The 24,544-nt window shown below is 52.5% G+C and overlaps 1 protein-coding gene and 1 long non-coding RNA gene across 6 annotated transcripts in view; one reads left to right on the top strand and one right to left on the bottom strand.

Annotated features, from left to right (window-relative positions):
- LOC121481213 overlaps positions 1–490 on the bottom strand; it is a 42,931-nt gene extending 42,441 nt beyond the window's left edge. For both annotated transcript variants that reach the window (XR_005985232.1, XR_005985231.1), the window contains exon 1: positions 344–490. This is a non-coding gene — a long non-coding RNA (uncharacterized LOC121481213). The remainder of the gene's footprint in view (positions 1–343) is intronic.
- Positions 1–24,544, top strand: part of TRABD2B (TraB domain containing 2B) — a 205,450-nt gene that overhangs the window by 2,732 nt on the left and 178,174 nt on the right. For all 4 annotated transcript variants that reach the window (XM_041738385.1, XM_041738386.1, XM_041738384.1 and 1 more), the window contains exon 2: positions 1,593–2,153. In XM_041738385.1, the coding sequence (XP_041594319.1) occupies positions 1,593–2,153 (561 nt within the window). The remainder of the gene's footprint in view (positions 1–1,592; positions 2,154–24,544) is intronic.

Genomic DNA, 24,544 nt, shown 5'->3' with positions numbered 1-24,544 from the left:
AGCAGCCCCGGCCCCCGCGCTGCCCTCTCCCCTGCCCGCGCTCCCACCTAAGGCACACTTTCTCCTCCTCCCTCTCCAGCCCAGGCCCCCGCACCCAATCCCCCAACTGCCCCCATTTCACCAAAAGGGGTTAGATTCCAGAGGAGAGGAAAGGGAAGCGCCGGGGCACACTGGCCTAATATCTCCTTCGGGGTTGAATAATTACTGGTTCTCTTAATTTTCCTCCAACTGCGGAATTCCTTGCCTTCTCCCGGTCTCCCTCCCTCAAAGTGTCAATGAATGCATTGAAAATGACACTGAGTTGGAGGCCAGGGAGCCGGAGAAGGTTGTGTAGGGTGCTCACCCGCTGCCCGGCAAGCCGAGAGTTAGTGGACCTTGGGCAAGGTGCACCTCCGCGTCGCGTCCTCCTCCTCCTCCTCCTCCTCCTCCTCCTCCTCCTCCGTGCGGGAACAGGGAGGCAAGGGCCAGCTGGGAGCTCAGACTTAGTCTCTCTCCAAGAAGCTGGGACTCACGAGTTTGGGCTGTTAGTAAAATAAGGTACCGTCCCCACCCACCCGGCCACACACTTTTCACTTGCGCCCGATTCCGAATCCGACAGAGAAATGTTATGAGTTGACCTTGGGCTTGCAGGTGGTCAGTGCACAGTGCAGGGGCTTTTCTGGTTGGAAAAGGAGTTTGCCTGAGAGAAAGGATAGCCTCTTTCTCACGCCCGGTAAGCCCTGGTCCTATGCTAGATCTGGAGAAAGGCCCCCTGTGTCCAGGACCCCTCCGAATACCCCTCATCAGAGCTTCGGTCACAGAAGGTGACAGAGTTGGGGTTGGAGGCCAGGTGGAGCGTTTCAGGGGAGAAGGCCGAAGCCCCAGAGTATGTAGGGTTCCTGGGACCAATTCTGGGGAATCTTCGCCTCCCAGAGCAGGGCCTCGAGGTTCGCCTGCCGCTTTTAAAGCACTTTCTCATCTGTGCTGGGGCAGGGTAGCCGACACCCAGACCTGCCCTCCAAACGGGAACACCGCATCCCCCGATGAATGGGAAGTAGCTGTTTAAATAGGTGTGCTATTTTTAATAGGTGTTCTGCTTTCAAAGTGCTCTTGGCATGTATCTTCTAATGGTTGGATTTAAAAGTTATATGACTTCCTCCCTTCTTGCCAGAGCAGGACTCTCAGTCCCCCTCTCCCCACCCTCCACATGAAACACCACTGGTGAAGGTTTGGCTTGGCCGAGCGTGAATGTTCTCAGGTGCTGAGGTCCTTGGCCCTCGCGGGGAAAGCTAATCCTGACTCCTTCGTTGCCTGCTTCCTCTGTGCCTGGCACTGCTCTTAGGGCTCGCTTGTATGCATTGTGTCTTCTCAGCCTCCCCTCAGGTGGCTGCTCTCACCCCCATTTCACAGGCAGGAAAACTGAGTGTGTGGGAAGTGGAACAGTGCGCCGAGACAGAATTTGAATCTGGATCTCTCGGCTTCCAGAGTCCTTGCTCTTCCCCTGCCCCACGTGGGCCCCTGCCTCCCACCCGGTCCCCAGCTGTCTCTCTGGCTGCTAACCCGGTTTCCCCCGCCGCCTTCAGCCTCACCGCCTGCCTTCTCTCCCACTACAGCAGAGGGAGCTGAACTCCTTCCTGTGGACTATTCGGCGCGACCCCCCGGCCTACCTGTTTGGCACCATCCACGTCCCCTACACCCGCGTCTGGGACTTTATCCCCGACAACTCCAAGGCGGCCTTCCAGGCCAGCGCTCGCGTCTACTTTGAGCTGGACCTGACCGACCCGTACACCATCTCGGCGCTGGCCAGCTGCCAGCTGCTGCCGCACGGGGAAAACCTGCAGGACGTGCTGCCGCGGGACCTCTACTGGCGCCTGAAGCGCCACCTGGACTACGTGAAGCTGATGATGCCCTCGTGGATGACGCCAGCGCAGCGGGGCAAGGGGCTCTATGCCGACTACCTGTTCAATGCCATCGCGGGCAACTGGGAGCGCAAGAGGCCCGTGTGGGTGATGCTCATGGTGAACTCCCTCACGGAGACTGACGTGCGCTCCCGGGGGGTGCCCGTGCTGGATCTCTACCTGGCCCAGCAGGCCGAGAAGATGAGGAAGAGCACCGGGGCCGTGGAGCGCGTGGAGGAGCAGTGCCACCCACTGAACGGGCTCAACTTCTCCCAGGTAGGCCCTCGGCGTCCCGGGGCCCGGGCAGCCCCTGTGTCCTCTCTTCTGATTGCCTTCCTCCTTCCGTGGCCGGAGCCCTGGCCTTCTCCCAGTGGGAGAGGCTCTTTCGGGCAAGGAGGCAGCTCTTGGGCTGCTTTAGCAGTGGGCAGAGGGCAAGCTGGTATGCACTAGAACCTGGGGGTTAGAGTTGGGGTGATGGCTTCTGTCTCAGTGGTGCTACCTGTCGGGGATATCCAATCCCCACTTGCCGTGCTTGCCTGAGCAGAAAGAATTTTCCTGGGAGCATCAGAGTGAGGAGAACAACAAGAGTGAGTTGCAAGTTCGCGTCCAGCCATGCCGAGGCCCTGGGGTCTCAAGGGCAGGAGGCTGTCCGGAAGCTGCTATGTGGGTCACACCTGGGCAGCAGCATGTACGTACGGGGGATGCGTACACGGAGGGCAGGGCAGGGCCAGTGGACCTGGCGTCCCGTGGCTCTGACTTGCTGCATAAGGTTAAGCAACTGCTGAATGGCCCGGGGCCTGGCGTGGCTCTAGGCGACCCTCGGACTGCCTCCCTAGGCCTAGAGAAAGTCAACAAGGATAGTTTTGGGGTTAATAATTTCAGAGAAATGTGTTCACTTAAAGGTTGACAGTTCTGATTTCCGAGCCTCAAGAATGGGGCCAGGGAGAAGGGAAGAGCTTCGGAGGTTGAAAGTCTCTGGCTGCCAGAGACCTGATCCAGCAAAATGTCATTAAAAGCCCTATCTCCATGGGCAGAGGTCACTTGCAACTCACTGGCCCCAAACTCAACTCTGAGACCCTGGGAACAATGAGTTCACATCTGTGCCTCGAGAACAGGCTGTCAATCCCGTGATGGGGGGGCTCCGCGTCAGGGCTGGTGGCTCCTGCAAGGAGGTCTCAAAACAGGGCTTGGGCCGATGCCCTGGGTGAGGTGCGGCCCCCGAGGCGGGCTTCTCCGTTCAGGAGACAGCCTCATAAGTTGGCCAGGCTAGAAGCTCTGCCACCGGGACCAGACTTGCTTGCTGCTCCCTGGGTGTTGCAGCTCTTCCCCAGGGAAACAGCGGCAGAAACCGATCCCCCTTTGGAGATCTTCTGGCCTTTGTGTTTCCAGGGGAAATGCAATATTGTCCCTGGGGAGGTAAGAAGCCAGATTGATTTGCCGGCCAAATGAAAGGCGAGTTTGTTGGTTCTCCTGCTGGCTCTCCCATAATTGTGGAGTCCTTACCCAGAGGGCCCCGGTGGCAGGAATATTGGGGCAGTTAGTCACGCCCCGCAGGGTTCTGACTACGCCTGACTCCTTCTCCACGGGGGAAAATCCTGTGCATTCTCTGGCCCGGGCGCTGAAGCCTCTGAACATACCGGCTTTCCCCTTCTGAAGTGACTTTTCCCTTGCCAGCCTCGGGAGCTGATATTATCTGTGTCGGGCTCCCCAGCGCTCACCGCCCATCTCATTTTGGAGGCAGGTTTGTGGGAGGCCTCTCTGCTCAGAGACCTCACGTCTGGCCTGGATATCTTCTTTAGGTCGGGGAGGTGGGGCATCCAACATCACTGTCCACACCCTCTTTGTACCAACCACAGAGGAATCCGAGGAGAGCTGGAGGGAGCACAGAAACCCTCTGGTTAAAGAGCCCCTGGCTTTAATCTGTCTCTCTTAAAACAACAAAACTATCTTTCCTCGGTGTCTGGAAGCACTGCTGTTCAACCAAATGACGGCTTCGGTAGGTTGAAAACATTTGCTGGAAAGTGTGTGAAGTTATGTTTTAGGAAAAGTTCCTGAGAGCCATTTATCGGCCAGCAAGGAGCCCGCTGACAGTCTCCAAAGCCCACGTTTGAAGATCAAACGGACTCAAATCTCTGGTTTCAAAAACGCGCCCACCCCATCACCAGCCTGGGCCCGCTTTTAAAATTGTTCTTGGGTCTAGCTCCTCAAGAGGGCTGCAGGAAGCAAGTCCGGAACAAAAGAAAACAGGACTCCTCTCGGTTCCCTAATCTGCACACCCTTCACCACCTGCCAGAGTGTCCGACCCCACCAATTTGTCCTGTTATCATTTTGGAGCGAGGTGCTGAAATCTCTCCTCCATCCCCGTGGGCAGCTGTGGGCTAACTGGGAAGGGAAGGATCCCGGAGCTTGGGCGGATGGGGGTGTTAAGGGTCCTCAACCCCAAAGTCAGAAATGAGCAGCCTTCTCAGGAAAATTGTATGTGCGCGTGCACAGTCTGATAGGAACATCTGTGATGCATTATTGTACCGAAATATCTGTTAAGTGCATCAGATTTTTATTTTTTCTTTCCTCTCAGCATTACTGTTATTGCAAAATATTTGGTGCAGGGAAACAATGAGAGAGGAAGGCGGGAAAAAGAAACCTTAAAAGTTTTAGAAAGCCGTTTTTGTGAGGAGCTGGAATTTTAGTTTTAATTTTAGTATTTCTCAAATTTTTATATTTTCTTCTAGGCAGAAATACCACATCTTTCCTTGCTAAGTGGAGAGAAAGAAAGTGTATATTTTAGGATTCCACGGGTAGCGAGGAGCCACTGAAAAAGTCTCTGGTCTCTGATTTCAGCATAAACTCAGAGTGCTGGAGCCAACATCAACGTGGGTTTGCAGTGTGACCTTGGGCAAGTCAGTTCTCCTCTCTTGGCTTGGTTTTTCCTGCCTGTGAGCTGAGATGCCAGGATTAGGTCATTATTTCAAGCCCCTTCCAGTTCCAACATTCCATGGGACAGTTATAATCAATTCCACCTGCCGGGCACCCTGCACTCAGGAGGCATGCTTTTCCATTTGGTCGGATGCTCTCTCAGGTGAGCACTCAGAAAGGCTGGGTGACTCGCCCAAGGTCACGTGGCTAATGAGGACCAGAGCCAGTCCACCTGGCCTTAAGCGAGGCCTTCATGCTTCCTGCCGCCCCATGCTGACTTCGTTTTTTCATGTCCTTCTGCGATTCTTGCTTCAGTCCTTTCTGCTGTTTCTTTCTCTCCGTTAGAGCCAGAGGGCTTAGATTTTTAGTTCTTGGAGAGTTTATACTTGTGGAGCAAGTATGTTGTCTCTGGGGCTGGAGCGAGAATGGCAGAGGCCTTGATGTATGAGACAGCTCACACAGTGGCTGAGAGATAGCTGACTTGCTTCTAGGTTTCAGTCCCTGCTCTGGCTCTAAAGCCAATGACTCATGCAGAACTTCATGTTGCCATCTATAAAATGGGGCAGCGGTGACCAGCCTTTCACGATTGAGCTGGTTTTGTAAGGCTCTGAGCAGACACTACTTGTGGGAGGTGATAGGACGTGTAAAATGCTACCTCGACGTAGGTCCTGGGCGTGGAAAACCGTTTGGGCCAGCTCCAGGACAGGGAAAGAGGAGGGCCGCAGGGGAAGCCTCATGTGTGCCCTGTTCGCACCTTCTCCACCAGCCATGGCCCCTGCTCATCCTTTGTAGAACAAAGCAAAGCTGGAGTGGGGTGGCAGCGGCCCCTGCCCTCAGGGACCTGGGGATGCCTGGGCCTTGAGTCCAGATCTTGTGACAATCTTGGGATCTGCAGATTTCAATCGGCTGTGCTGGCTGCCTCCCGTCCGAGACTGGCACTGGCTGCCACTAACAAGCAGGGCTGATGGAGCAGGGCTGATGGAGCAGGGCTGCGCAGGAGCTGTCCATCTCCCTCTAGGGGGCCTCAGTCCCCCCCACCCCACAGTGGAGGCCCTGGATGAGAATATGGCTGAGTCCCATACTTCTCCCTGGCCTGAGATAGCAAGGGCCCTGCCATGCTGTACTTTGCTGTGGTTTAAACAGACATGGCGACATTACCCACCCCATGTGTGTAAAGACGGAGCACTGGGGCACAGCTGCCAATGGCGTCCAAAATGTGTGTAACATGCTTCAGCGCCCTCACTAGGGAGTTAGAAACCACAAAACCATCATTGATTGAGCTCTGTCTCCACACGGGCATTGCATTAAACCTGGTAGAAGTACATCCTCTGTGATCCTCACAGAGATGTGTCAAGTCATATCATCAAGTCTCTTTCACAGACAATAAGTAAGAACGTTGCCATGTGGCTGTGCTTGCACAGTCAGGCCAGTGGACTCAGGATTGCAGCTCAGGTGTGTCTGATGCTAAAGCCCAGGCTTTTCAGGCTTCTGAAAGCCTGAAAATAAACTTCTGAGTTTATTTTTGTTTTTCATAGTCATATGGCATTATCTGGTGATGTGTGTGTGTGTGTTGGAGTTGGGGGAGATCATTTTTTTTTTTGCTAAAAAATGAAATATAATAAAATACGGTAGAGATCATTGAGAAGTGCCGGGATGGATTTTCTCTTTGACTTACAAATTGGATCTGAAGTTGATTCTAAAACAGGAGTTCCCAAAGACATTCTGGGCATGAGTTGTTTCCTTGGAAGGAGTCCCGAGCTTTCCAAGGCACCATTGTGAAGATGTGTCCTTAACACTGCCAGTTGAATAAGGAAGGGTCTCCTTTTAGTCAGAGTGCCTGTATTTATATCCTGAGGGGCTAGCGCATGTTATTAGGTGCTTGATCAATATTTGGGGAATGAATGAATGAATGAATGAATGGCTGAATGGTCAGAAACCATGATATGCCCACTCCTTCCCTTCCGCCATCCAGCACTGTGGAATGAATGAATGAATGAATGAATGAATGAATGAATGGAGCCACCGTGAAGAGTATCCTCCTTGAACTTTAATAGCTCCATGCATTCCTACAGGGACACAAAATGTTGGATCAGGGGCTCCTGGGTGGCTCAGTCAGTTAAGCATCTGCATTTGACTGAGGTCATGATTCTGGGATCCTGGGATCGAGTCCCATGTTGGACTCCCAGCTTGGTGGAGAGTCTGCTTCTCCCTCTCCCTGCCGCTCGCCCTACTTGTGCGCGCTCTCTCTCTCTCTCTCTCTCTCACTCAGTCAAATAAATGAATAAAATCTTTAAAACAATGTTGAAATCATCAAGTGGAGAGTTCCCATACAAAGCAGGCTCTAGTCCTGACCTCATTCCTACCTTGCCTGTGACTGTGGGCTAGTCCGTTCCCTCTCTGGGCCTTGGTGGCTCCCTCTGTCCCTTGACCGTAGGCAGGATGATTTCCAGGATTCGGCCCAGTTCTGACCGCTCTGGTGTTCGTCTATGGGCCCCATATCCTGAAGGCCTGGGGCCGCCCGGGTTTTCTTGAGCCTGGGCGGGGCTGACAGTCTAATCTTCGGCAGGCCGCTGCTGATACCTAATTATCTGGAAGCCTGTTGGTTCCGGTGGGTGATCCTGCTGCCTCCCACTGCCAGTCTGCAGAGCGGGGAGCCCAGCCTGCTGTGGCACAGCCCCTGGACACCTGCCCAGCCTCGGAGCTTCTCCTTCACTGGGGCTCCCCTCCCTCCCTCACTTCCTCACTCCTTCAGGTTCAGGCCAGAGCACCTCCCTGTGCTGGGCCAGTGCAATGCTGGGGGCACACCCGGGAATGGCCTAGTATTTAGCTGTGGAGGGTTCACTGCCCAGCCAGGGAGAGTGAGTATTCTTAGCCCCATGTTACAGCCCTAGCAACTGAGGCATGTGCGTTGGTGTCTCCAGTGCCCTGGTTCATCCACACCTCACAGGGAGACTCACAGGGGCCATGCTGAGCCCTCTTCTCCCCAGAAGTCACCCAGAGAGCGCGAGCCTCTCAGTCCGTGTTGGATCAAGCCGGCCCAGGTGGAGAGTAACCCAGATCCTAGACTGAGAAACACGGTTCTTCGGGCCTCGTCTCCACCCTGTGCTGCTGCAGCCTGCCACACCCGCTGTGGCTCCCACTGGAGCCCTGTGGTTGGGAGCTGTTCAGTAAATGTCTGTCGCATGGTATGGAAGTCCCTCTGGGGACCCCCTAGCGTTGACCCCTAGGCGTGTGTAGTCTCAGATTCTTTGTGCACAGGGAGAGAGCTGTTTGCAAAGAGCCCCCGCTGGCTCGGCAGGCCTGTCCGCTCTCTCTGACCTGGGTAACTCCGACTGTAACCGCTGAATATATTTTCCTAACGTTCAGGGGGAGGAAAACAAGCCCAGAAGCAGACACAGGATGGTTTAGGTACCACCATCAAAGGAGAGTCAGGCCGTAAAGCCAGAGGTGACCAAGATGTCATGAAATATTCTAGTCTCAGAATCAGAAGCTCACAGCGTGAAGCCTTCCACACTTAGACACACTCTCTGAATCATACGCCAGGACTCCGAGGCGCAGGGAATCTAAGAATGGTGAAATCTTAGAACATTCGGCTCAGAGGCATTTTTTGACTCGAAGAATCTTCACATCATGAAATCCTAGCCTCTGAGCTTTGAAGAATTTTCAGCTCATAGACACAGACTTCTAAAATCTTCGAGCTGGAAGGGACCAGTCTTCCAGAATTCCAAGAAGCCCCATCGGCAAACACATTGATCTTCCCACAACCCGCCAGCCCGATCCCAGGCCAAAGGGAGAAGAAAGCCTGCGCGGGGAAGCACTTTGTGACGGAGATAAAAATGGGAGTGTGCCTTTGTTAATAGTTCCCATTTGGACCTCTCTCGGAGCCAGGAAGAGGTCGCCTGGTAATGCAGCTTTCCGAGGGAGGAAACCAAAGAATGCGAGGAGAGCCACGGCCTGCCAGCCGGTCTGCCGACGCTCTTCCCCCCTCGAGTTTGCTTCTAAGTAGTATCCACTTCACTCTCTTTTATCCCCCATCACTGGCTCTCTGTCCGCCTACTTAATCCACAGGCAGCTGGTGGCCCGGCCTTCAGTCCTGCTCAGCGGCTGCCAAGCCGTCTCGCCGAGCAGCTCCTCCAGGATCACAGGCTTTTAAATCTGCGCAGTATATCCGCTGGAACACAAAACTGTTGCCCCAAGCTTGGAAACGCTGTTGCTTTGCTGAGCCCCCTCCCTCTCCAGGAATTTCCTCCCTTTCTCTTCTAATTCCGAATCCTGTGAGATTTCCAAGGCTCTCCTCAAAGCTGTGCCTCCTCCAGGAAGTCTTCCCAGAATGCTCCTCAATCTAAATCGGCCTGGGAAGAGTCAGTCCAGAGCTTTCCCTGATAACCCAGCCTCATATGTTCTTTTCCTCTATGGATTTTTTAATGACATTTTATGATATTCTCTCAATATTTATGTATTTTACTTCATGCTGTAAATATTACTGAAACAGTCTTTTCTTTTCTAATAGAGCTCGATTAAAAATCCAGCTCCACATAAGGCTCACAATTGACTATAAAACCAGACAGAATGTGCTCCAGTTCTGAAGTTGGGGCTTTGTGGGGTGTTCTGTGACTGGGGTGTGGGCAGCTCTGGAGGCTGACAAGAGGCCGTTTTTGGCCTCTGTATTCACAGAAAGCCCTCAGACCTCCTACCTGAGTTCAGTCCTGCTGCTGGCCCATTTGGTCAGGATTTTGTGACATCCGTGGGCCCTATTGGATTTCTCTCTCTCCATCCTGGAACACTTTGTTTTCTCTTCCTCATCTGGTACTTGCAAACAAAGGCCTCTTTTTCCCTCCCCTTTACTACCCAGAGCACACATGAGCCTCTCCAGGCTCACCACCCTCCCACTTTATTTTCATTTTAAAATGTTTAATTTTACCCCTTACTAGCTCCTCTGGCTCTGGGCCCCCGTAATGCGGACTTCTTCTAGTCCTTGCTCCCCCCACCCCACACCCAATCCCTGGGCATGCCTCCACGCGTGTGCTGCTGCTGTTCCCTCTACCCGAGAACCCTTCCCAGTTTGTATTGTTCGGCCGTCTCTGACTCCTCAGGAGTGGTGCGGATTCCTGAGGGCAGTCATTTTAAAAGCCTGGACTCTTCAGATGCCCCTTCATAGCCAGACTTTTATTCGTGGTCACCAGATCGTACCTCGAGGGCGGATACCATCTCATCCTAACTCAGCAGTTTGAGTTGAGGTACAATGATGTGATTGGCTTTCAGCATTGTGGGTCTTTTTCATTTACTTATTTATGTATTTTCTAAATTGAGGTATAATTAACATTCAGGTATACAGCATACTGATTCAGTATTTGTATATATTGCAAAATAGTTTCGTGTCTTAAAAGGATCAGTGGGTGTCTTAGTCTGCTGACTGCCGGAATTACAAAATACCGTAGACTGAGCCGCTCAAACAACAGAAATTTACTTCCCAGCAGTTCTGGAAGCTGGAAGTCTGAGATCCGGTTAGGAGAGGTGGAGAGAGCAAGAGAGAGGGAGAGAGATAGAGAGAGAGAGAGATGAGTTGAAAGTGGGAGAGAGCTAGCATTCTGATGGAGGGTGCTAAGCCCTCAGGCTAAGCCCTCAGGAGGAGGACCTCACCTTCACAACCTCTTGTAAACCTAATTATCTCATGAATACTCTTTCTCCAAATGCTATCATTGTGAGGGTTAGGGCTTCAACATATGAATCAGGGTGAGGGAGACACTTTTGGTCTGTAACAGTGGGTGAGTTGCACCTGGGGCCCCCCTGAATGCCTGAGTGCCCTTGAAAAGAGCCTGCAGGTCATCAGCCCAGGCTTGTGCAAGCCAGAGCCCTGGGCCACAGCCTGGGACTAGTGGCACCTGCTGCTGGAGTCTATTCCTCCCCTGACTAGGCAAGGTGGGGGAACCTGGCAGCTTTCAGATCAGTACCTGACCACCTCCTCCCTCCCCTGCAGGCAGGGCAAACACTCCCCTGCCCTGAGTGCTGAGATCTTGTCACCTTTTATTTGTGGGGTTCACTCTTTTCTTCCCATTGGGTCGGGAAGGGCAGTGTGAAGTGTTTTTTTGTTGTTGTTGTTTTTGTTTTTGTTTTTGTTTTTGTTTTTTTTTTTTAGTGTGAAGTGTTAAAACCTACTTCTCATTTGCTGCTAAATTGTGAGCCTCTGTTTTTGGTATAAAGCTTCCTCCCTGCCTCCCTCACTCCGAGGAACATTCTGGTCTGATTCTACCTTTAGAAATAAGAATTAGTCTTTATTTACACAGCAGTGGCACAGACTGGGCTCGGGAACCCCCACCACTGCAAAACTCCAGGCACTGGCCGGGGACAGCCCAGGGCTCCTTCAGCGTCCAGGATCATGTACTTCTTGGGAGTGTCGGTAACCTCGGCCTCGTTGCAGGACCTTTCTGTGCCTCAGTCTCCTCATCAGTCGACTCCATCCAAGTGCTGTGAGGATTTACTGATGAGTGTGAAGCACTGTAGTGCAGTGCCAGACACAAAACTCCGCACTCGGTAAACACTAGCTCATTCTTATTATTGGATTTTTAAATTAGCATGAGAAATGTTTTGTAGCTCCCACTTTGTGCCAGACGTTGGGATCTGTGCTGGAGATGGAAATGGAAGCAAGGACGATGATGCCATTCCGGGCAGGCAGCTGCTTCCCGAGCGGGGAGGAGGCTTGGGGGGAGCAGGGTGAGGGAGGTCTGGGGAGGTCGCGCCGGGTAAGGCGCCGGGTGGGGGCGCAGCAGACGCACCCTTCTCAGCCCTGAGGACCTGGGAAGGCTTCCCGAGGGCAAGGGCGGTCTCTCCCTCCGGAGTGCAGCTCTGAACGAGCCGGTGTGAGCCGGTGTGCCGGCCAGGCTGCAGGGTGTGCGCCCGGGGGCCGGCGGTGCCCCCCGGGAGTGGGGCGGAGCAGAGCGGGAGCCCCGGAGCGGGAGCCGTCGGGGTGGGGGCGAGGTCCGGGCGCTGACCCCTACACCTGCCCGGCTGCCTGGGGGTCGGCCCCCGCGGTACCCCGGGGCGAGCCCCCTCCCCGCCCCCGCCCCTTGTCCCGATCCGGATCCCCCAGTGCAGGGGTCCTCGGTGCGGTGGGCGCGGGAAGGGTGGGGGTCCGGGCGCTGCCCCCCTGCACCTGCCCCGCCGCCTGGGGGGTCGGCCCCCACGGTACCCCGGGGCGGACCCCTCCCTCCCCCAGGCCAGCCCTGCCCGGAAGCGCAGGGCAAAGATAAAAGGAGAGGCCTTTTTTATTCCTCTTCCACTGCTGCTGTTGCTTCTGCTTAAAGGACTTACCTGCTTCCTCCCTATTAAGGTTATTGGAAGTTTCCCGGCCAGTGTCATCTCCTGGGGCCTTAATGCACCTTCTATGCCGATCGTAATTCAAGTCTCAGTCCCATCTTAAAGCCCGTGTTGAAAAGGAAGATGCGGGCAGAGAAAGCCTTTTGGAAATCTCTCTGGCTCAGCCCTCAGCCTTGGGTCGCAGGGTTTCCAGGTCATGAACTGCTCAGCCTTGGGTTTGAGAGGAGACAAACCCATAATTCGAACCATTTGCTTGCACTTTGCAGTTCCCAGTCTTTGACCTGCTTTACCTCTCTTCCTCCCCTCCTCCACGAGGACGCCTCTGAGGGCCTGGAGCATCCTTTGGATTATGAGACATTTTTGAGCACCAGACCTGCTTGCTTTTGCGGCTGAGATGTGTGTCTTGAAGAGCTGTGGCTTGCTCTTGGGAAGGGTAAACTGAGACACTTATGACCTCAGTGGTAATAATACTTGGTCCTTGTGCTTGCCCTTGACTGGGATGTTCAATTGACCCAGAGTCACATAACCCCCATGCCTAGGCCTGCTGGTATTCTAGCAGGTGATTTTATATGACTCTGCTTCTGTCCGTGTAGTTTTGTGGGGAGGGTGGTGAGAAAGGAATGTAAGATTCTTGATGGAGATCTTGCGTGTTGAAGCGGATCAGAGCCATTGAGATGGGAGTGGAAAAAAGCCATACGGGGAAGAAGGAGGACTGTTAAACAGAAGTCCCAGGATGGGAAAATGCTGAGTGGGAAACAGAGACAGTTGAAAAAAATTATTAAATTTCCTTACTACTCACAGCCCACTGACGAGTCCTTGAAACAGGCAGAGTGACCTTCCTCTACGGACTCAGCTGCCTCCATGTGGACACCTTGCTGAGGGCAAAAGGCACACTTAGCCCCCATCCTGTAAGCCTGTTTTAACATATGAAAATTCCTTTAAAATTGTCCTTAATTTCTAAACACCACCTCCCAAGATATGTGTTGGCGATCATCGCCCAAGGCTATGACCCACCAATATACATCCGAAGGGTCTCATGACTAAGGTTTTATTAGATGGTAATAAATGACCTTTTCCTAACAATAACTAGCCCCCTCAAGGTCCTGGAAACCTTGTTTCCAAAATTCCTTAGAGACTTAAGCCATCCTTAACCCCCTCCCAACTTGTAGATGTATAATCCCCACCCCTCACGACCCCATTGAGGCTCTTTCTGCCCATGGGTCCTGTCCGTGTGCTTTAATAAAATCACCTTTTTTGCACCCAAGACGTCTCAAGAATTCTTTCTTGGCCATCGGCTTCAGACCCTAACGTTCTTTCCTACATCACAGAGGGCATGCAAAGAACAGTGTTTCTACCCCTCCCTCCGTTAACTGCATTCTTCCCTTTCCTATCCGGCTCCCGAGACAGCCGTTGTTATTCAGTGCCCGTTATGTGCTGGGCCTCTGGTGTATCACAGAAAATTCCTAAAACGGTCCTGAAAGGCAGGTATTATTTTCATCATTTTGAGGAAATTGAGTCTAAGTGCTTTGTGCAAAATGGTGGAACCAGGATCTGTTCTTAGATCTTCCGATACATTAAGGGAGAGACTGGACTGGAGTTGGAATTCCTGCTCTACCGCTTTGGCTGCAGAACTGGGGTATGTTTTCACACCTGAAAAAAGGGGTTCACATAGTATTCCACCCCCCCCCCCCCGCGTGTGTTGTGAAGAGTAAATGAGGTAATGCATATAAACCGCCTCGCTGCGTGCCTGGCACGGAAGTACAAGGTGATGAATGTTAACTGTGCTGGTTGAAGTCGTGGTCATTTTCATTGTTGTGATTGGCTCAATTTCACACTGTCTTGAGGGGAGACCCAGCCTGTGGAGAAGATGGCCCTTGGTCCCTTAGGCTCTCATGCACTGAGCCACTGAGCGTCATCCAGAACAGGGATGGGTGTGCTTGGCTGACCTGATTGGAAGCGTGTGGCCCGACCACCCAGAGTGTGATCATTTTCTGCTGACCATCTGTGGTGTGTCATGTCTGACTGTATCCCTTCTGGTTTGGCTTCCCTGTGACCCCCCCACTGCTTCCCAGAGTGAGGACACATCAAAAGGAGGGATCGAGAAGTTTAGGCTGGAGACCCAGGCTCGGGGCCCAGCTCTGTCTCGGGTTTGATCATGACCTGGGGAGATCCGCTATCTCAGTGTCCTTTCCCTCAGCGGTTGAACGTTAATAGCAGCAAGTCAGAGTTGTGGGGAGAATCAAGGGATAAAGCCTGGGAAGGACTATCTTAACCTCCAAGAGCTCTGTGCCCTCTGTGGTCCTCGGTGTACAGGTGTTTTACCTCCTCTCTTTCTCCCAAAGAGAACTACAGGTTTCTCCTGCGATCCAACGGGGGAGAGTTCCTGCGGTGTAAGCAAGGAAGCCACTATCATTAATTTACATGGAAACATTTGTGAGCCCTCCTAGAAGCAGAGAATAACCTCTCAAACCTTTTCTGATACCTAAGGACCCACCTTGCTAATGGATGCCCAACATAAACCGAGATAAAGCAGTTAGATGCTCACAGGCACAGTCCGAAGCTATGGTGGCTTAGTGCTGAGATGCTGAGTGTGGGTGCAGGGAAGGAACACGATGGGGCCGCTCTGGCTGCTGCTTTGAGTGCTCACCGCCTCTCATGCTATTTTCTTGCCCCTTTTTATAAAGAAATCCTCTCCAGATTTTTTTTTTTGGGGGGGGGGGTTGTGGAAACAGGTACTAATGTTGGTCTTCTGTAAAAGAAAGGTGGTATAAAATGAATTTTCAAATAGCAAAGGGATGCCCTACCCTGTAAATGCTTAGCGAATTGATTTCGTTATTATGAAGCTGTTCATCCATTCATCCATGCCTTCATTTGTTTGTTGGGCAAGTACTACTGGGAACTGCGCTGTGAGTCCCCGTTCAATGTGCGACAGGAGCTGGACTGAATCAGCTCCTACCTGTGTATCCTTGTTAAGCACTGACTGTGAGCCTCCACCTGCATGGCAGCTGGGCCTTGTGGGGGCTCCGCTACTCTGGAAGCATCTGCAGATGCTACCAGGGTGGAGGGACTGCAGCCTTGCTGTCCAGGAACTGTCTTTGCTGGTGAAGATGTTCCATTTGTAGACAGTAGGTGACCCCATCCTTATCGGTACCTGGCTCAGCTTTAGTATAATGCCGCCTGAGCTCGGTAGTGAAGGACCAGTGGTATCCCTGGGTTCAGGAGGAACAGCACGTCTGGGGCTGGCGCTGGTGGTGATGTTGATCCCACCGGAGGGACTACCCTTACTCACATGCAGAGCATGTTTGCAGGGGGCATGGAAGACTAGGGAATTGGCTGGAGGCTCATGGGCCACATCATGGTGGCTTCACAAACCAGTTAAGAAGCTTGGGCTTAATCCAGAGTGTGTTGGGGGGGCAGTGACCCCCCACTCCCAACTTTGCAATTCATTCATTCATCAGACAGGAGCCAGGCCTGCCTGGAAATTCTCAGGCCCCTTGGCTGGAGGAAGGAGCTGCCATATGAGGGTCTTTGCTCTCATCAGATCCAGGATGTTCTCACTGCTGAGCCAGAGGAAGACTCTCAGCTTCTGGAATAGGAAGGAACTTGGGAGTGTTTTCTCTTAGAACTAGATCCTAAAAGTACCTGGCAGCTGAATGAGACCATCTGTAGTTATATATTACAGGGTCTTTTGTGGGGGAGCCTGAGACCGTGACCAGCATTTCTAAGACAATATGTCCCTGCATTCCATGTGACCCTTTTGATGGCTGACTTTCGGGATTCCACGTGTTCAAAATAGGGATGGAGTGAGGCAGGTGGTTCCCGAATGCTCCCCAAGCAGAAGTAGGGTGTCAGGGGGATCTGCAGTCTACAAATGGTCCTTAAATAGTGAGAGCACTGGGTTAGGAGTCCAGCAGCATGACCCGGGCAGCTCCCTCCCCTCACAGACAGCTGTTAGCGGGTGTGAGCGCTTGGTAGACCATAAACCGCACCCCTGCTGCTGCAAAGCCACTTTCTAAACTAGCTCTGACCTCACTGGGAAAGGGCATTTTTAATTTTATTGTCTTTTATATGTTTATATGTCTGTCTCCCCCATCGACTGAAGTTCTTTGAGGGCAGGAGCCTCATCTAATGAATCTGGCTTTGCCTAGGGCCCTGCAAATGTGCACTCAGGGATGCTGTGTGTAGCTGTAAAATTACCAGCTACATCTACACATCATCGCCTGAGTATCCGGGTGGAAAACAGAAAGTCCCTAACCGCACCCCACATTGTTCCCAGATTTCCAAATGTTTGGTTCCAAGAGGCTAAGCATCTAGGCAGTGGCCTGCATTTCCCACTGCGGCGCCCCAGTGTTCGGCACTCAGTGGTTGGGCCTCTGGCCCTCGTGTTAGGGCCACCTCTGGCCGGGCTGTGGTTTCCCACTGGTCCTTCATTCCCACAGCGGCCCTCGGGGCTCCCACTGGGCCACCCCGTGGGTGAGAACCACTTCTCCCCGGGTTGGAGGGATCTTCCCACCCCCCCTTCCTCACACTTCCGTGCTTTTTCCAGGGCACAGAACAGAGCTTCTGTTTGCTGGTCATTCCGTGATCCTCACACAATATAAATGAAAGCTACTAACACCAATAAATTCAAACCATGTGTAGGCACCGGGGAGAGTGGGGATGTCAGAGGCCTGCCGTGTGAGGTGCCGTCAGCTCTGACGGCACCCGAGCTGATTTGTATATGGGAAAAGTAAATATCCAGAGTGGTAAACAGCCTTGGGTCTCTCATCATCGCTGCAATTTGAAGGCATTTAATAGGAACACACACTCTCTGCCTCTTATAAACAAAGTGAGAGTCTCTGTGTGTGCTGACCTAAATTCTGCATTTTTATCTTTGGGAAAGCGAGCCAGTCATTCTGGTTGGGAGACCACAGGCGGTCTGGGCCGTTGGGTTGAATTCTTCTTTCTGGTTTTGGCAGGTGGTCTAGCACTTTTGCTTTGCAAAGGGCCACCTTTTCATCTCTCTTTGGCCTTAGAGTAGATGGGATGGGGGGCCATTCTCACTCCTGCACCCATGAGGGCCATGAGCCCAGAGGTAGACATCGACTTGCCCAAGGCCACACAGCAGATCCAAGCTGAGCCAGGACACCCGCCTTCTCCCCTCCTCCAGAACCCTCTAGCCCTCCAGTCCTCTTTCTGTGAGTGATACTTCTATTCTCCCTAACTTAGCGTCCCAGAGACCTCTTCATCAACCCTTCCCTCATTTCCTCTGTTTTCCAGGGTCTGCTGGAGGCTGGCCTTCTGCTGGGCCCTTGCTTCCTCAGCTTTTCTATTCAGGCCATTCATGTGTTCAGGAGAGAGCCCAGGGACGGAACCAGACAGTCATGGGTTTGGGGTTCTGGTCTCTGCCTGTCACCTGTGTGGCTTCCCATACGTACCTTCTCTGAGCACCTCAGTTTTCATGTATGTACAATGGGGATGGGAATACCTGCCCTCTTAGGATGGCCGTGAGGATTGAATGGAGCTCTCATATGTGAGGATGCCCAGCCTTCTCAGTGACCGGTGATTCGCTTCATCCCACTTTCCTTCAACTCGGGACACTTCCAAGTGTCCTCCTCATTGTGCATTAAAAATGAATCCATCCTTAAAATTGCGTGAAACTACCTACGACAGGCACCCCTACACAAGGAGTGTATGTCATACGGGTGAAGTCTGAGTCAGGTTGGTGGATTGTCTCAATGCCACTTTCCTGATTTTGATATCGTACTATGGTCATGTAAGCTGTTGGGGGAAACTGGTTGAAGGCTATTAGCTCTTACAGCTGCATGTCAATCTATAATTATGTCAAGATATAAATAAGTTTAATTAAAAAAATTAATTAACCTTTCCACACACTCCTTCCCTCACTCATTCGTCCATGCCCGCTGCCTGCCAGGTACCGCTCCAGGTACTAGGTGTGGGTCAGTGAACACAGAAGGAAAGAATTCCTGCCCCCACCTCCCTCAGGCCTTTGCTCAAATGAGGTCTCCCCATAACCACCCTATTCAAAATTTCAAATCACTCCCTCGAACTCCCCATCCTTCTTCCCTGCCTTTTAAATCCTGCGATGGCACCTGTCACCAATTGGCATTCGGTGTATTTTACTTACTTAGTTATTTTTTGCTCTTCACCCAATCCCTGGAATATCAACCCCTTGAGAATCGAAATCTCTTGTCTGTATTACCTGTATCCTTAGCACCTGGAACACACGTGGCAGGTGGCAGGCAGTCAGCTAATGTTTATTGACTGAGGGTGACAGACAAGAAGCAGGGTCAGGGGGTCAGGGTGGGGTGAGTGCTGAGGGAAGGCAAAGCAGGGCTAAGGGTGGGCGAGATGATGGAGGAAGCGTCACCGTTTCTGTCTAGCGTGGACCTTCTGCAGACCTCGCAGGCCTCCCCGCCGTGTGAGGGGGAGGGTCCTGATGTCTCAGACTGTAACCCATCATTAAGGCTCTCTTCCTTTTAGTCACTCTCCAGATGTTTCTTTGAGCCCTAAGCGCCGGACCCTCTAGAGCAGGTAGAGAAGGACCCTGCCCCGGGAGGCTTGTGGTAGGTGGGAGAGACAGACAGAAAGTCAAACTGCGTGTGAAAAGGAGGACGGAAGGCAAGTGCGAGAGCTAGGGGAGGACTTCCACTCGGGGGGAGGGCTTACTGTAGCCCAGGCCCTTCGGGAAGGAGGAGGTGTTGATTCCAGGCCTTAAGAGTCTGGGAGGATTTCAAAGTTTGTTCTGGTCCAGCTGGGCTCAGCTTGCCGAGTCCTCTTCCTTGTCTCTCCTGGGGGAGGCCACAGCCCTCATCAGACTGCGCCCTGCAGGTGGACCTGGACACCCTGGCTCTGCTTGTGTCCTGATCTCTGCCCAGAGCGCCCTCTCTCCTTCCTTCTGTCTCTCTAAATCCTATTTCTTCTTCCAAATCTAGCCTGGCCCTTCCTGCAGGAAGGCTTCCTTGATTGCCCCAGCTCCCACACTTGGTCCTCTCTGGACATCTGTGCCATTTGTAGTCCGTACCATACCATTTGACGCCTGGGGAGAGAGTTTTGTGTTGGGCCAGCTTCACTGTGGGTGGCACTTTGAACCCCCATCTAGGAGAGGAGCTCGCTGCTGAGCCCAAGTAGTGCTTGCGGCTGGATTGACTTAAGAGCAGTGGGAAAATGTGATTCATCCTCAGAGAGGGCAGGATTTGTTATTTTTTTCATTGACCCCAACTTTCCTCATTTTGAACCACTGGAAGTTCAGTTAGGGGAGGGCTGACGTCTGCCGTCACAGCCTTTCAGGGTGTGCGGTTGGCAAAGCAATGCTGCACACATGGTAGCCCCGGACCGTGAAACAGACTGCAGGAAATCCTCTTTTCTGACGTTACTACTGGCGTCTGTGTCAGTGAATTCTTACAAAAAGACAGGAAATACTTTCCATGCAAGTATCTTAGTTACACTCACCTGACATGTGCTTGTTAAATAAAATTTTTAAATTTTAGAGCAGTTTTTGATTTGCAGAATTATTGAGAAGATGGTACCTAGGTGGCCCTGTTATGGAGATCTGACGTTAATATGGTACCTTCCTCATGATGAGTGCACCAGTACCATGCGCTATTGTGAACCAAAGTCCGGACTTCGTTCTCTTTTCCTCTGTGTTCCCCTAATGTCCGTTTTCTGTTCCAGGATCCCACCCAGGATACCGTTTGGTTTATTGTCTATCATCCTGCCTTTCACTTCTCTGGGCTATGACAGCTTCTCAGACTTCCCTTGTTTTTAGTGACCCTGACACTGGGTATTAATCAGACGTGTCCCTCAGTTGGGACTTGTTTTGGTGTTTTTCTTATTACTGGATGATATGCATTCAAGGGAGGAGGACTGGAGATGAATAAGGGCCCTTTTCGTCCTATCATATCAAGAGCACATACCATCAACGTGGCTTATCATTGTTGACATTGATCTTGACCACCCAGCGGAGGCAATGTTTGTCCGGTTTCTCCACCGTGAAGTTACTCTTTCTGCCCATCCTTCCGCACTGTACACACTGGAAAGCAGTCACTATGGGCATCCTGTGCCTAAGGAGTGGGGAGTTTTGCTCTCCTTCAACTGATGCATTTTGAATGGTTGCTAAGTCTTGAGCGCTGTTAGAGATGCTGAAAACATAACAGTGAATGAAACAGAAAAGATTTTTGTCCCACATGGAACTTTTATTTGAGTGAGGATTTAATAAGGAATAAATAAGTAAATAATTTCAGAGTGTGATAGGAGTATAAAGGGAAAAAAGGCAATAAGTTAGGGAGAGACCAGGGTGCAGGGGCAGAGGGAGGAAGCAAGAGAGAAATAGCTGCCCTGTTTTCTTGGGCTTTGGGAAGAAGGTGCCTTTCTCGCTGAATCTTGGGGGATGAGGAGGAGCAGCCATGAACGCCTGGGGAAAGCCCATTCTGGGCAGAGGGGACAGCAGATGCCAAGGCCCTGGGGCTTCATCGAAGGAACAGATGGAATGTGGTGACCAGAGCCCTGTGTGCACAGGCCTGTCAGGAGGTGGAGGAGAGAGGAGGTGGGGTGAGATCTTGCTAGACTTTCCGATTCCAGGAAGATGTTTGGATTTTCTTCCAACACTTGAAGCCATTGGTTTTGTTTTTTTTTTTTTTTTATTTATGATAGTCACAGAGAGAGAGAGAGAGGCAGAGACACAGGCTGAGGAAGAAGCAGGCTCCATGCACCGGGAGCCTGATGTGGGATTCGATCCCGGGTCTCCAGGATCGCGCCCTGGGCCAAAGGCAGGCGCCAAACCGTTGCGCCACCCAGGGATCCCGAAGCCATTGGTTTTGAAGCCGGGGCGAACCTCTTTGCTTTCGTACATAGAAGACAGCTTTGGCCACGGTGTGCAGAAGGGGCTCTCCTGGGGGCAAGAGCCGAGGAAGTTGGGGGGCCATGTGGGTGGAGCCGAGGCATAGCGGTGGCCTGGACCTGCCTGGAGCAGGTGACGGCGGGTGGGGCTCATGTTTGGAGGTGGAATTGACTGCGTCTGATGAGCCGCTGGGGGAGAGATCTGCACAACTGGTGCATGCTTGCACCTTTGGGTTCGTGGTAGTGCTGGAAACTGCAGGTGGGGGAGGCTGGGGAAGGAGCGAGTGTAGATGGTAGAAGTACAGACACTGCAGGTTCGCCAGAGAAGCCCCACTGGGATGCTGTTCCTGGGGACCAGTGCTGGCTGCACCCTGGGCTGCATCGCGGACCTGTGAGGACCGAAGAGTGTTCTGTTACTGCCGACGTTGCCTTTCTCTGCAGCAGTTCACACTGGTGAAGCACGAGATGCAGATGGCAGGTGTCTGGGTGTGGAAAGTGTACTGGTTCCTGAGGGGCCTGGCTGCCCGCTGCTGCCTGCTGGGCATGGGCCTGGCACGGTGTGCGGGGCCCTCGCGCCTCTCCCAGTGCCCGGCCCAGGGCAGCCCATCTTTTCTTGTCCCAGCTGCCCCTGGGTAAGCAGGTACTGGTTGGAGTTGAAGGACGTCCGCAGTGAAGCAGTCAGGAAGTATTTGTTCAACACCAGCCATGGTGTGATGCTGTCTTAGGCGTGGGCCGTGGTCCCCGTGTGGGTGAGCAGGGAAGACATTAACGTAGTAAGGTGACAGAATGAGGGTGAAAAGTACACAACACGCACAGCTGGCCGCCGGAGAGAGCGCACGTGTCCCCAGGACACCCGGAGGCATCAGGGAGGGCTCCCTGGAAGAGATGGAAGGAGAGCTGAGGGCACCTCTAGGCTGTGCAATCAAGGCTTCTGTTAGGGAATTGGAGGGAGAAAGGGTTGAAAAGGTCAAATTATGGCCCATGTACCAGGAGCTGAGGGCAGAACAGGTGCTTGAAGACTGTTGGATGAGGGAGTGTGTGGAAGGTAGGTCACGGCGCTGCCTGGAGGCCTCCGGCCTGGGCTCAGGAGCTGTCCCCGGGGAGCCGTGGGGAGCCAATGCCGGCTGTAACCAGTGTCGAAGAAAAGTGGAAGGAATCAGACCCTGAAGACAGACTTTTGAATTTCTAGCCAGTATTTAATTTATTATAATAATAATGATACTGCTCATAATAACAATAATTTTTATAACTACTTAATTAGCGTTATTTTTGCCAGGAAGGCACGGTTGGTTCCATGCTTGGCCCCGTCTGTGTGTGATTAGAGGTTATTGACGGAGACGACGAGGGGCTTTTTTATCTTGAGGTTTCGTTGTTTGCTTTCCTCTGGGCCTCTGCTGAGTCTGTCACACTGCTGGCTCTTTCATCTGTGTGTGTTCCCCGAGACACCACAAGGCGCACGCTCTGACGAGGTGGATATGCCAAGTCCTCGCTGTAACACTTAATCACTTGGGGAGGTCTCACTCTGGGGCAGGGGTGGGGGGTGGGAATGGAAAGAAAAGTCCAGATTGCTTTCATTAACTGCATTTTTCTTTCTGGGGTGGGGTGGGGGCTTTGGTGGAAACCTTGGTCCTGGAGGCTGTCTCCAGGAAATCGTGAGAGAGAGACCGAGGGGGTTGCAGTGTCTTGGGCACTAGTAGGCGCTGACCACCTGTGCTGGGCCTGGTGCTGGGCTGAATGCTGTAGGAATGCACGAATGCCACCTGTCTTCCCGCTAGGAGGTAGTGGCTATGAGGGCAGGGGGTTGGGGCCAGGTAGGCCTACCTGGCCCAAGGTGAACCTCAATAAATTCTCGTTGATTGGATGAGCCTTGAACCACATGGTAATTAGCTGTTTTAAGGATTCAGACTGGTGAGCGATTCCATCTTACAGGATTCACTACCTGGGGCATCATGGACAAAATGGTGCTCCAAATAGGGCTTGCTCCAAGGCCACCTGCCTCCCACTGTTGCTTCTCCCTACCTTGTGGATGAGAGAGCTGGCATGCAGGGGGTGAAGAGCTTCATGCATACCACCAGGAGAGCAGGGATGTAACCGAGTTATTCACCGGTCTGGCCCAGGATCTGCCTGGTATTCCTACACGTATGTGTTCTCAGTGCACACGTACTGAATGGGTGAAGTGTTGGGGGGGAACCGTACTGGAGGTCCTCAGAAATTAGGGTATGTAGCCATGATACAAACCCAGGCCTTCCATTTCCAAAGCCTGATCTCTTTTACCATCTGCCCAGCTGCATTAGGCAGAAATGGGGTGTTAAATTAGATTACTACTAAAAAAATCACTCTCCAGGCTCCAGTGATGCAGGGTTTGGCCATGTGACTTGCTCTGGCTTCGTGTTGGGGAAAATATTTACTGGCTCCTGGACTTTGGGTTCTATCATGTAGACTTGCCCTGGCCAGGCAGATGTTAGTAGACATGAAGTGAGCACCCTCTCATGCCTCTACCACCATGAGAAGAGAAGGCCCCACGTGGTTGCTGCCCCTCTGGGTCCCAGAAGGAACACAACAGGTCTGAGCTCAACCCACGACCAAGATCCAAGACCAGGTGGATGCACAGCGTGAGCCTAGCCACACTCAATCCCCATCAGCTCCTAGGTGACCCACAGTGAGAAGAAGTGACTGTTGCTTTGAACTGCAAAGTTTTAGGTGTTTTGTTACACAGCAGTAGCCGGCTGGTACACTTGAGAAGGGCCTCTCTGGCAAGGGCTGGCCCATAGGTAATGGAGGGAGGGAAGGAGGGATGAGTGGGGGACCAGGGATGAGGCTAGACGTGGAGGTGTCATCTCAGTCTTGGAAGGTCTTCAGTGTCAGTGTAAGGAGCTTAATCATTTCTCAGGAGGCAGTGGGAGGCGCTAAAAGTTGTTGAGTATGGAGGGATATGACCCAAATCAACTAAAGACGGATAATTTGAAAAGAAGTGCACAAGGGTTAAAATGACGAGAAAAGGAAACCAAGGTCAAAGGGCATGTTGGAAAGCTGCTGTTCTTTGCTGCCTGCTGTATCCCAGAGCCTGGACTGTGCCCCTCCCATAGTAGGTACTTAATAAATATCTGTTGAGTGAATAGATGTGTAACGAATTTGCCCAGGGGTTTGATCATGAGAACTTAAGATGGGGGAAGCCTCTGATAATTCAACCATTGGCCCATTCATTTGTTCACCAGTGTTTGTTGAGGTCTTCAAGAGGACAGTTGAACCTGGGTCAAGGCTGGACCGAGTCTGAGAAGAGGCCTGCAGGATCCTTCCCCATACAGTTCGCAAGAGGGGTGTGGCCAACAGGGAGGAAGGGCAGGGATGCAGGAGTGAGGAATAGTGGGGGAAGTAGAGTCAGGCATGGGGAGGGATAGCTCCAGGGTGGGCGTGTGCCCTGTTATTGGTGGTGAGGACACAATGGGGGTGGATGACACCATTATGGGCTTATGGGCTTCCCCTTGGCACCTGGCAGCGTTTGTTGCTTGTCCTGCTGAAACCCACGCCTGGTTCTGCAGGGACCACTGGTTTGTGAATTCTGATTATATTTGATCTTTCCTTTCGGTCGAGATGGTCTGATC

The sequence above is a fragment of the Vulpes lagopus genome, chromosome 23 (assembly GCF_018345385.1).
Source record: "Vulpes lagopus strain Blue_001 chromosome 23, ASM1834538v1, whole genome shotgun sequence".
In the NCBI taxonomy this organism is placed as follows: domain Eukaryota; kingdom Metazoa; phylum Chordata; class Mammalia; order Carnivora; family Canidae; genus Vulpes; species Vulpes lagopus.
Note: the sequence above shows the minus strand (reverse complement) of the source record. Positions and strands in the feature narration are given on the sequence as shown.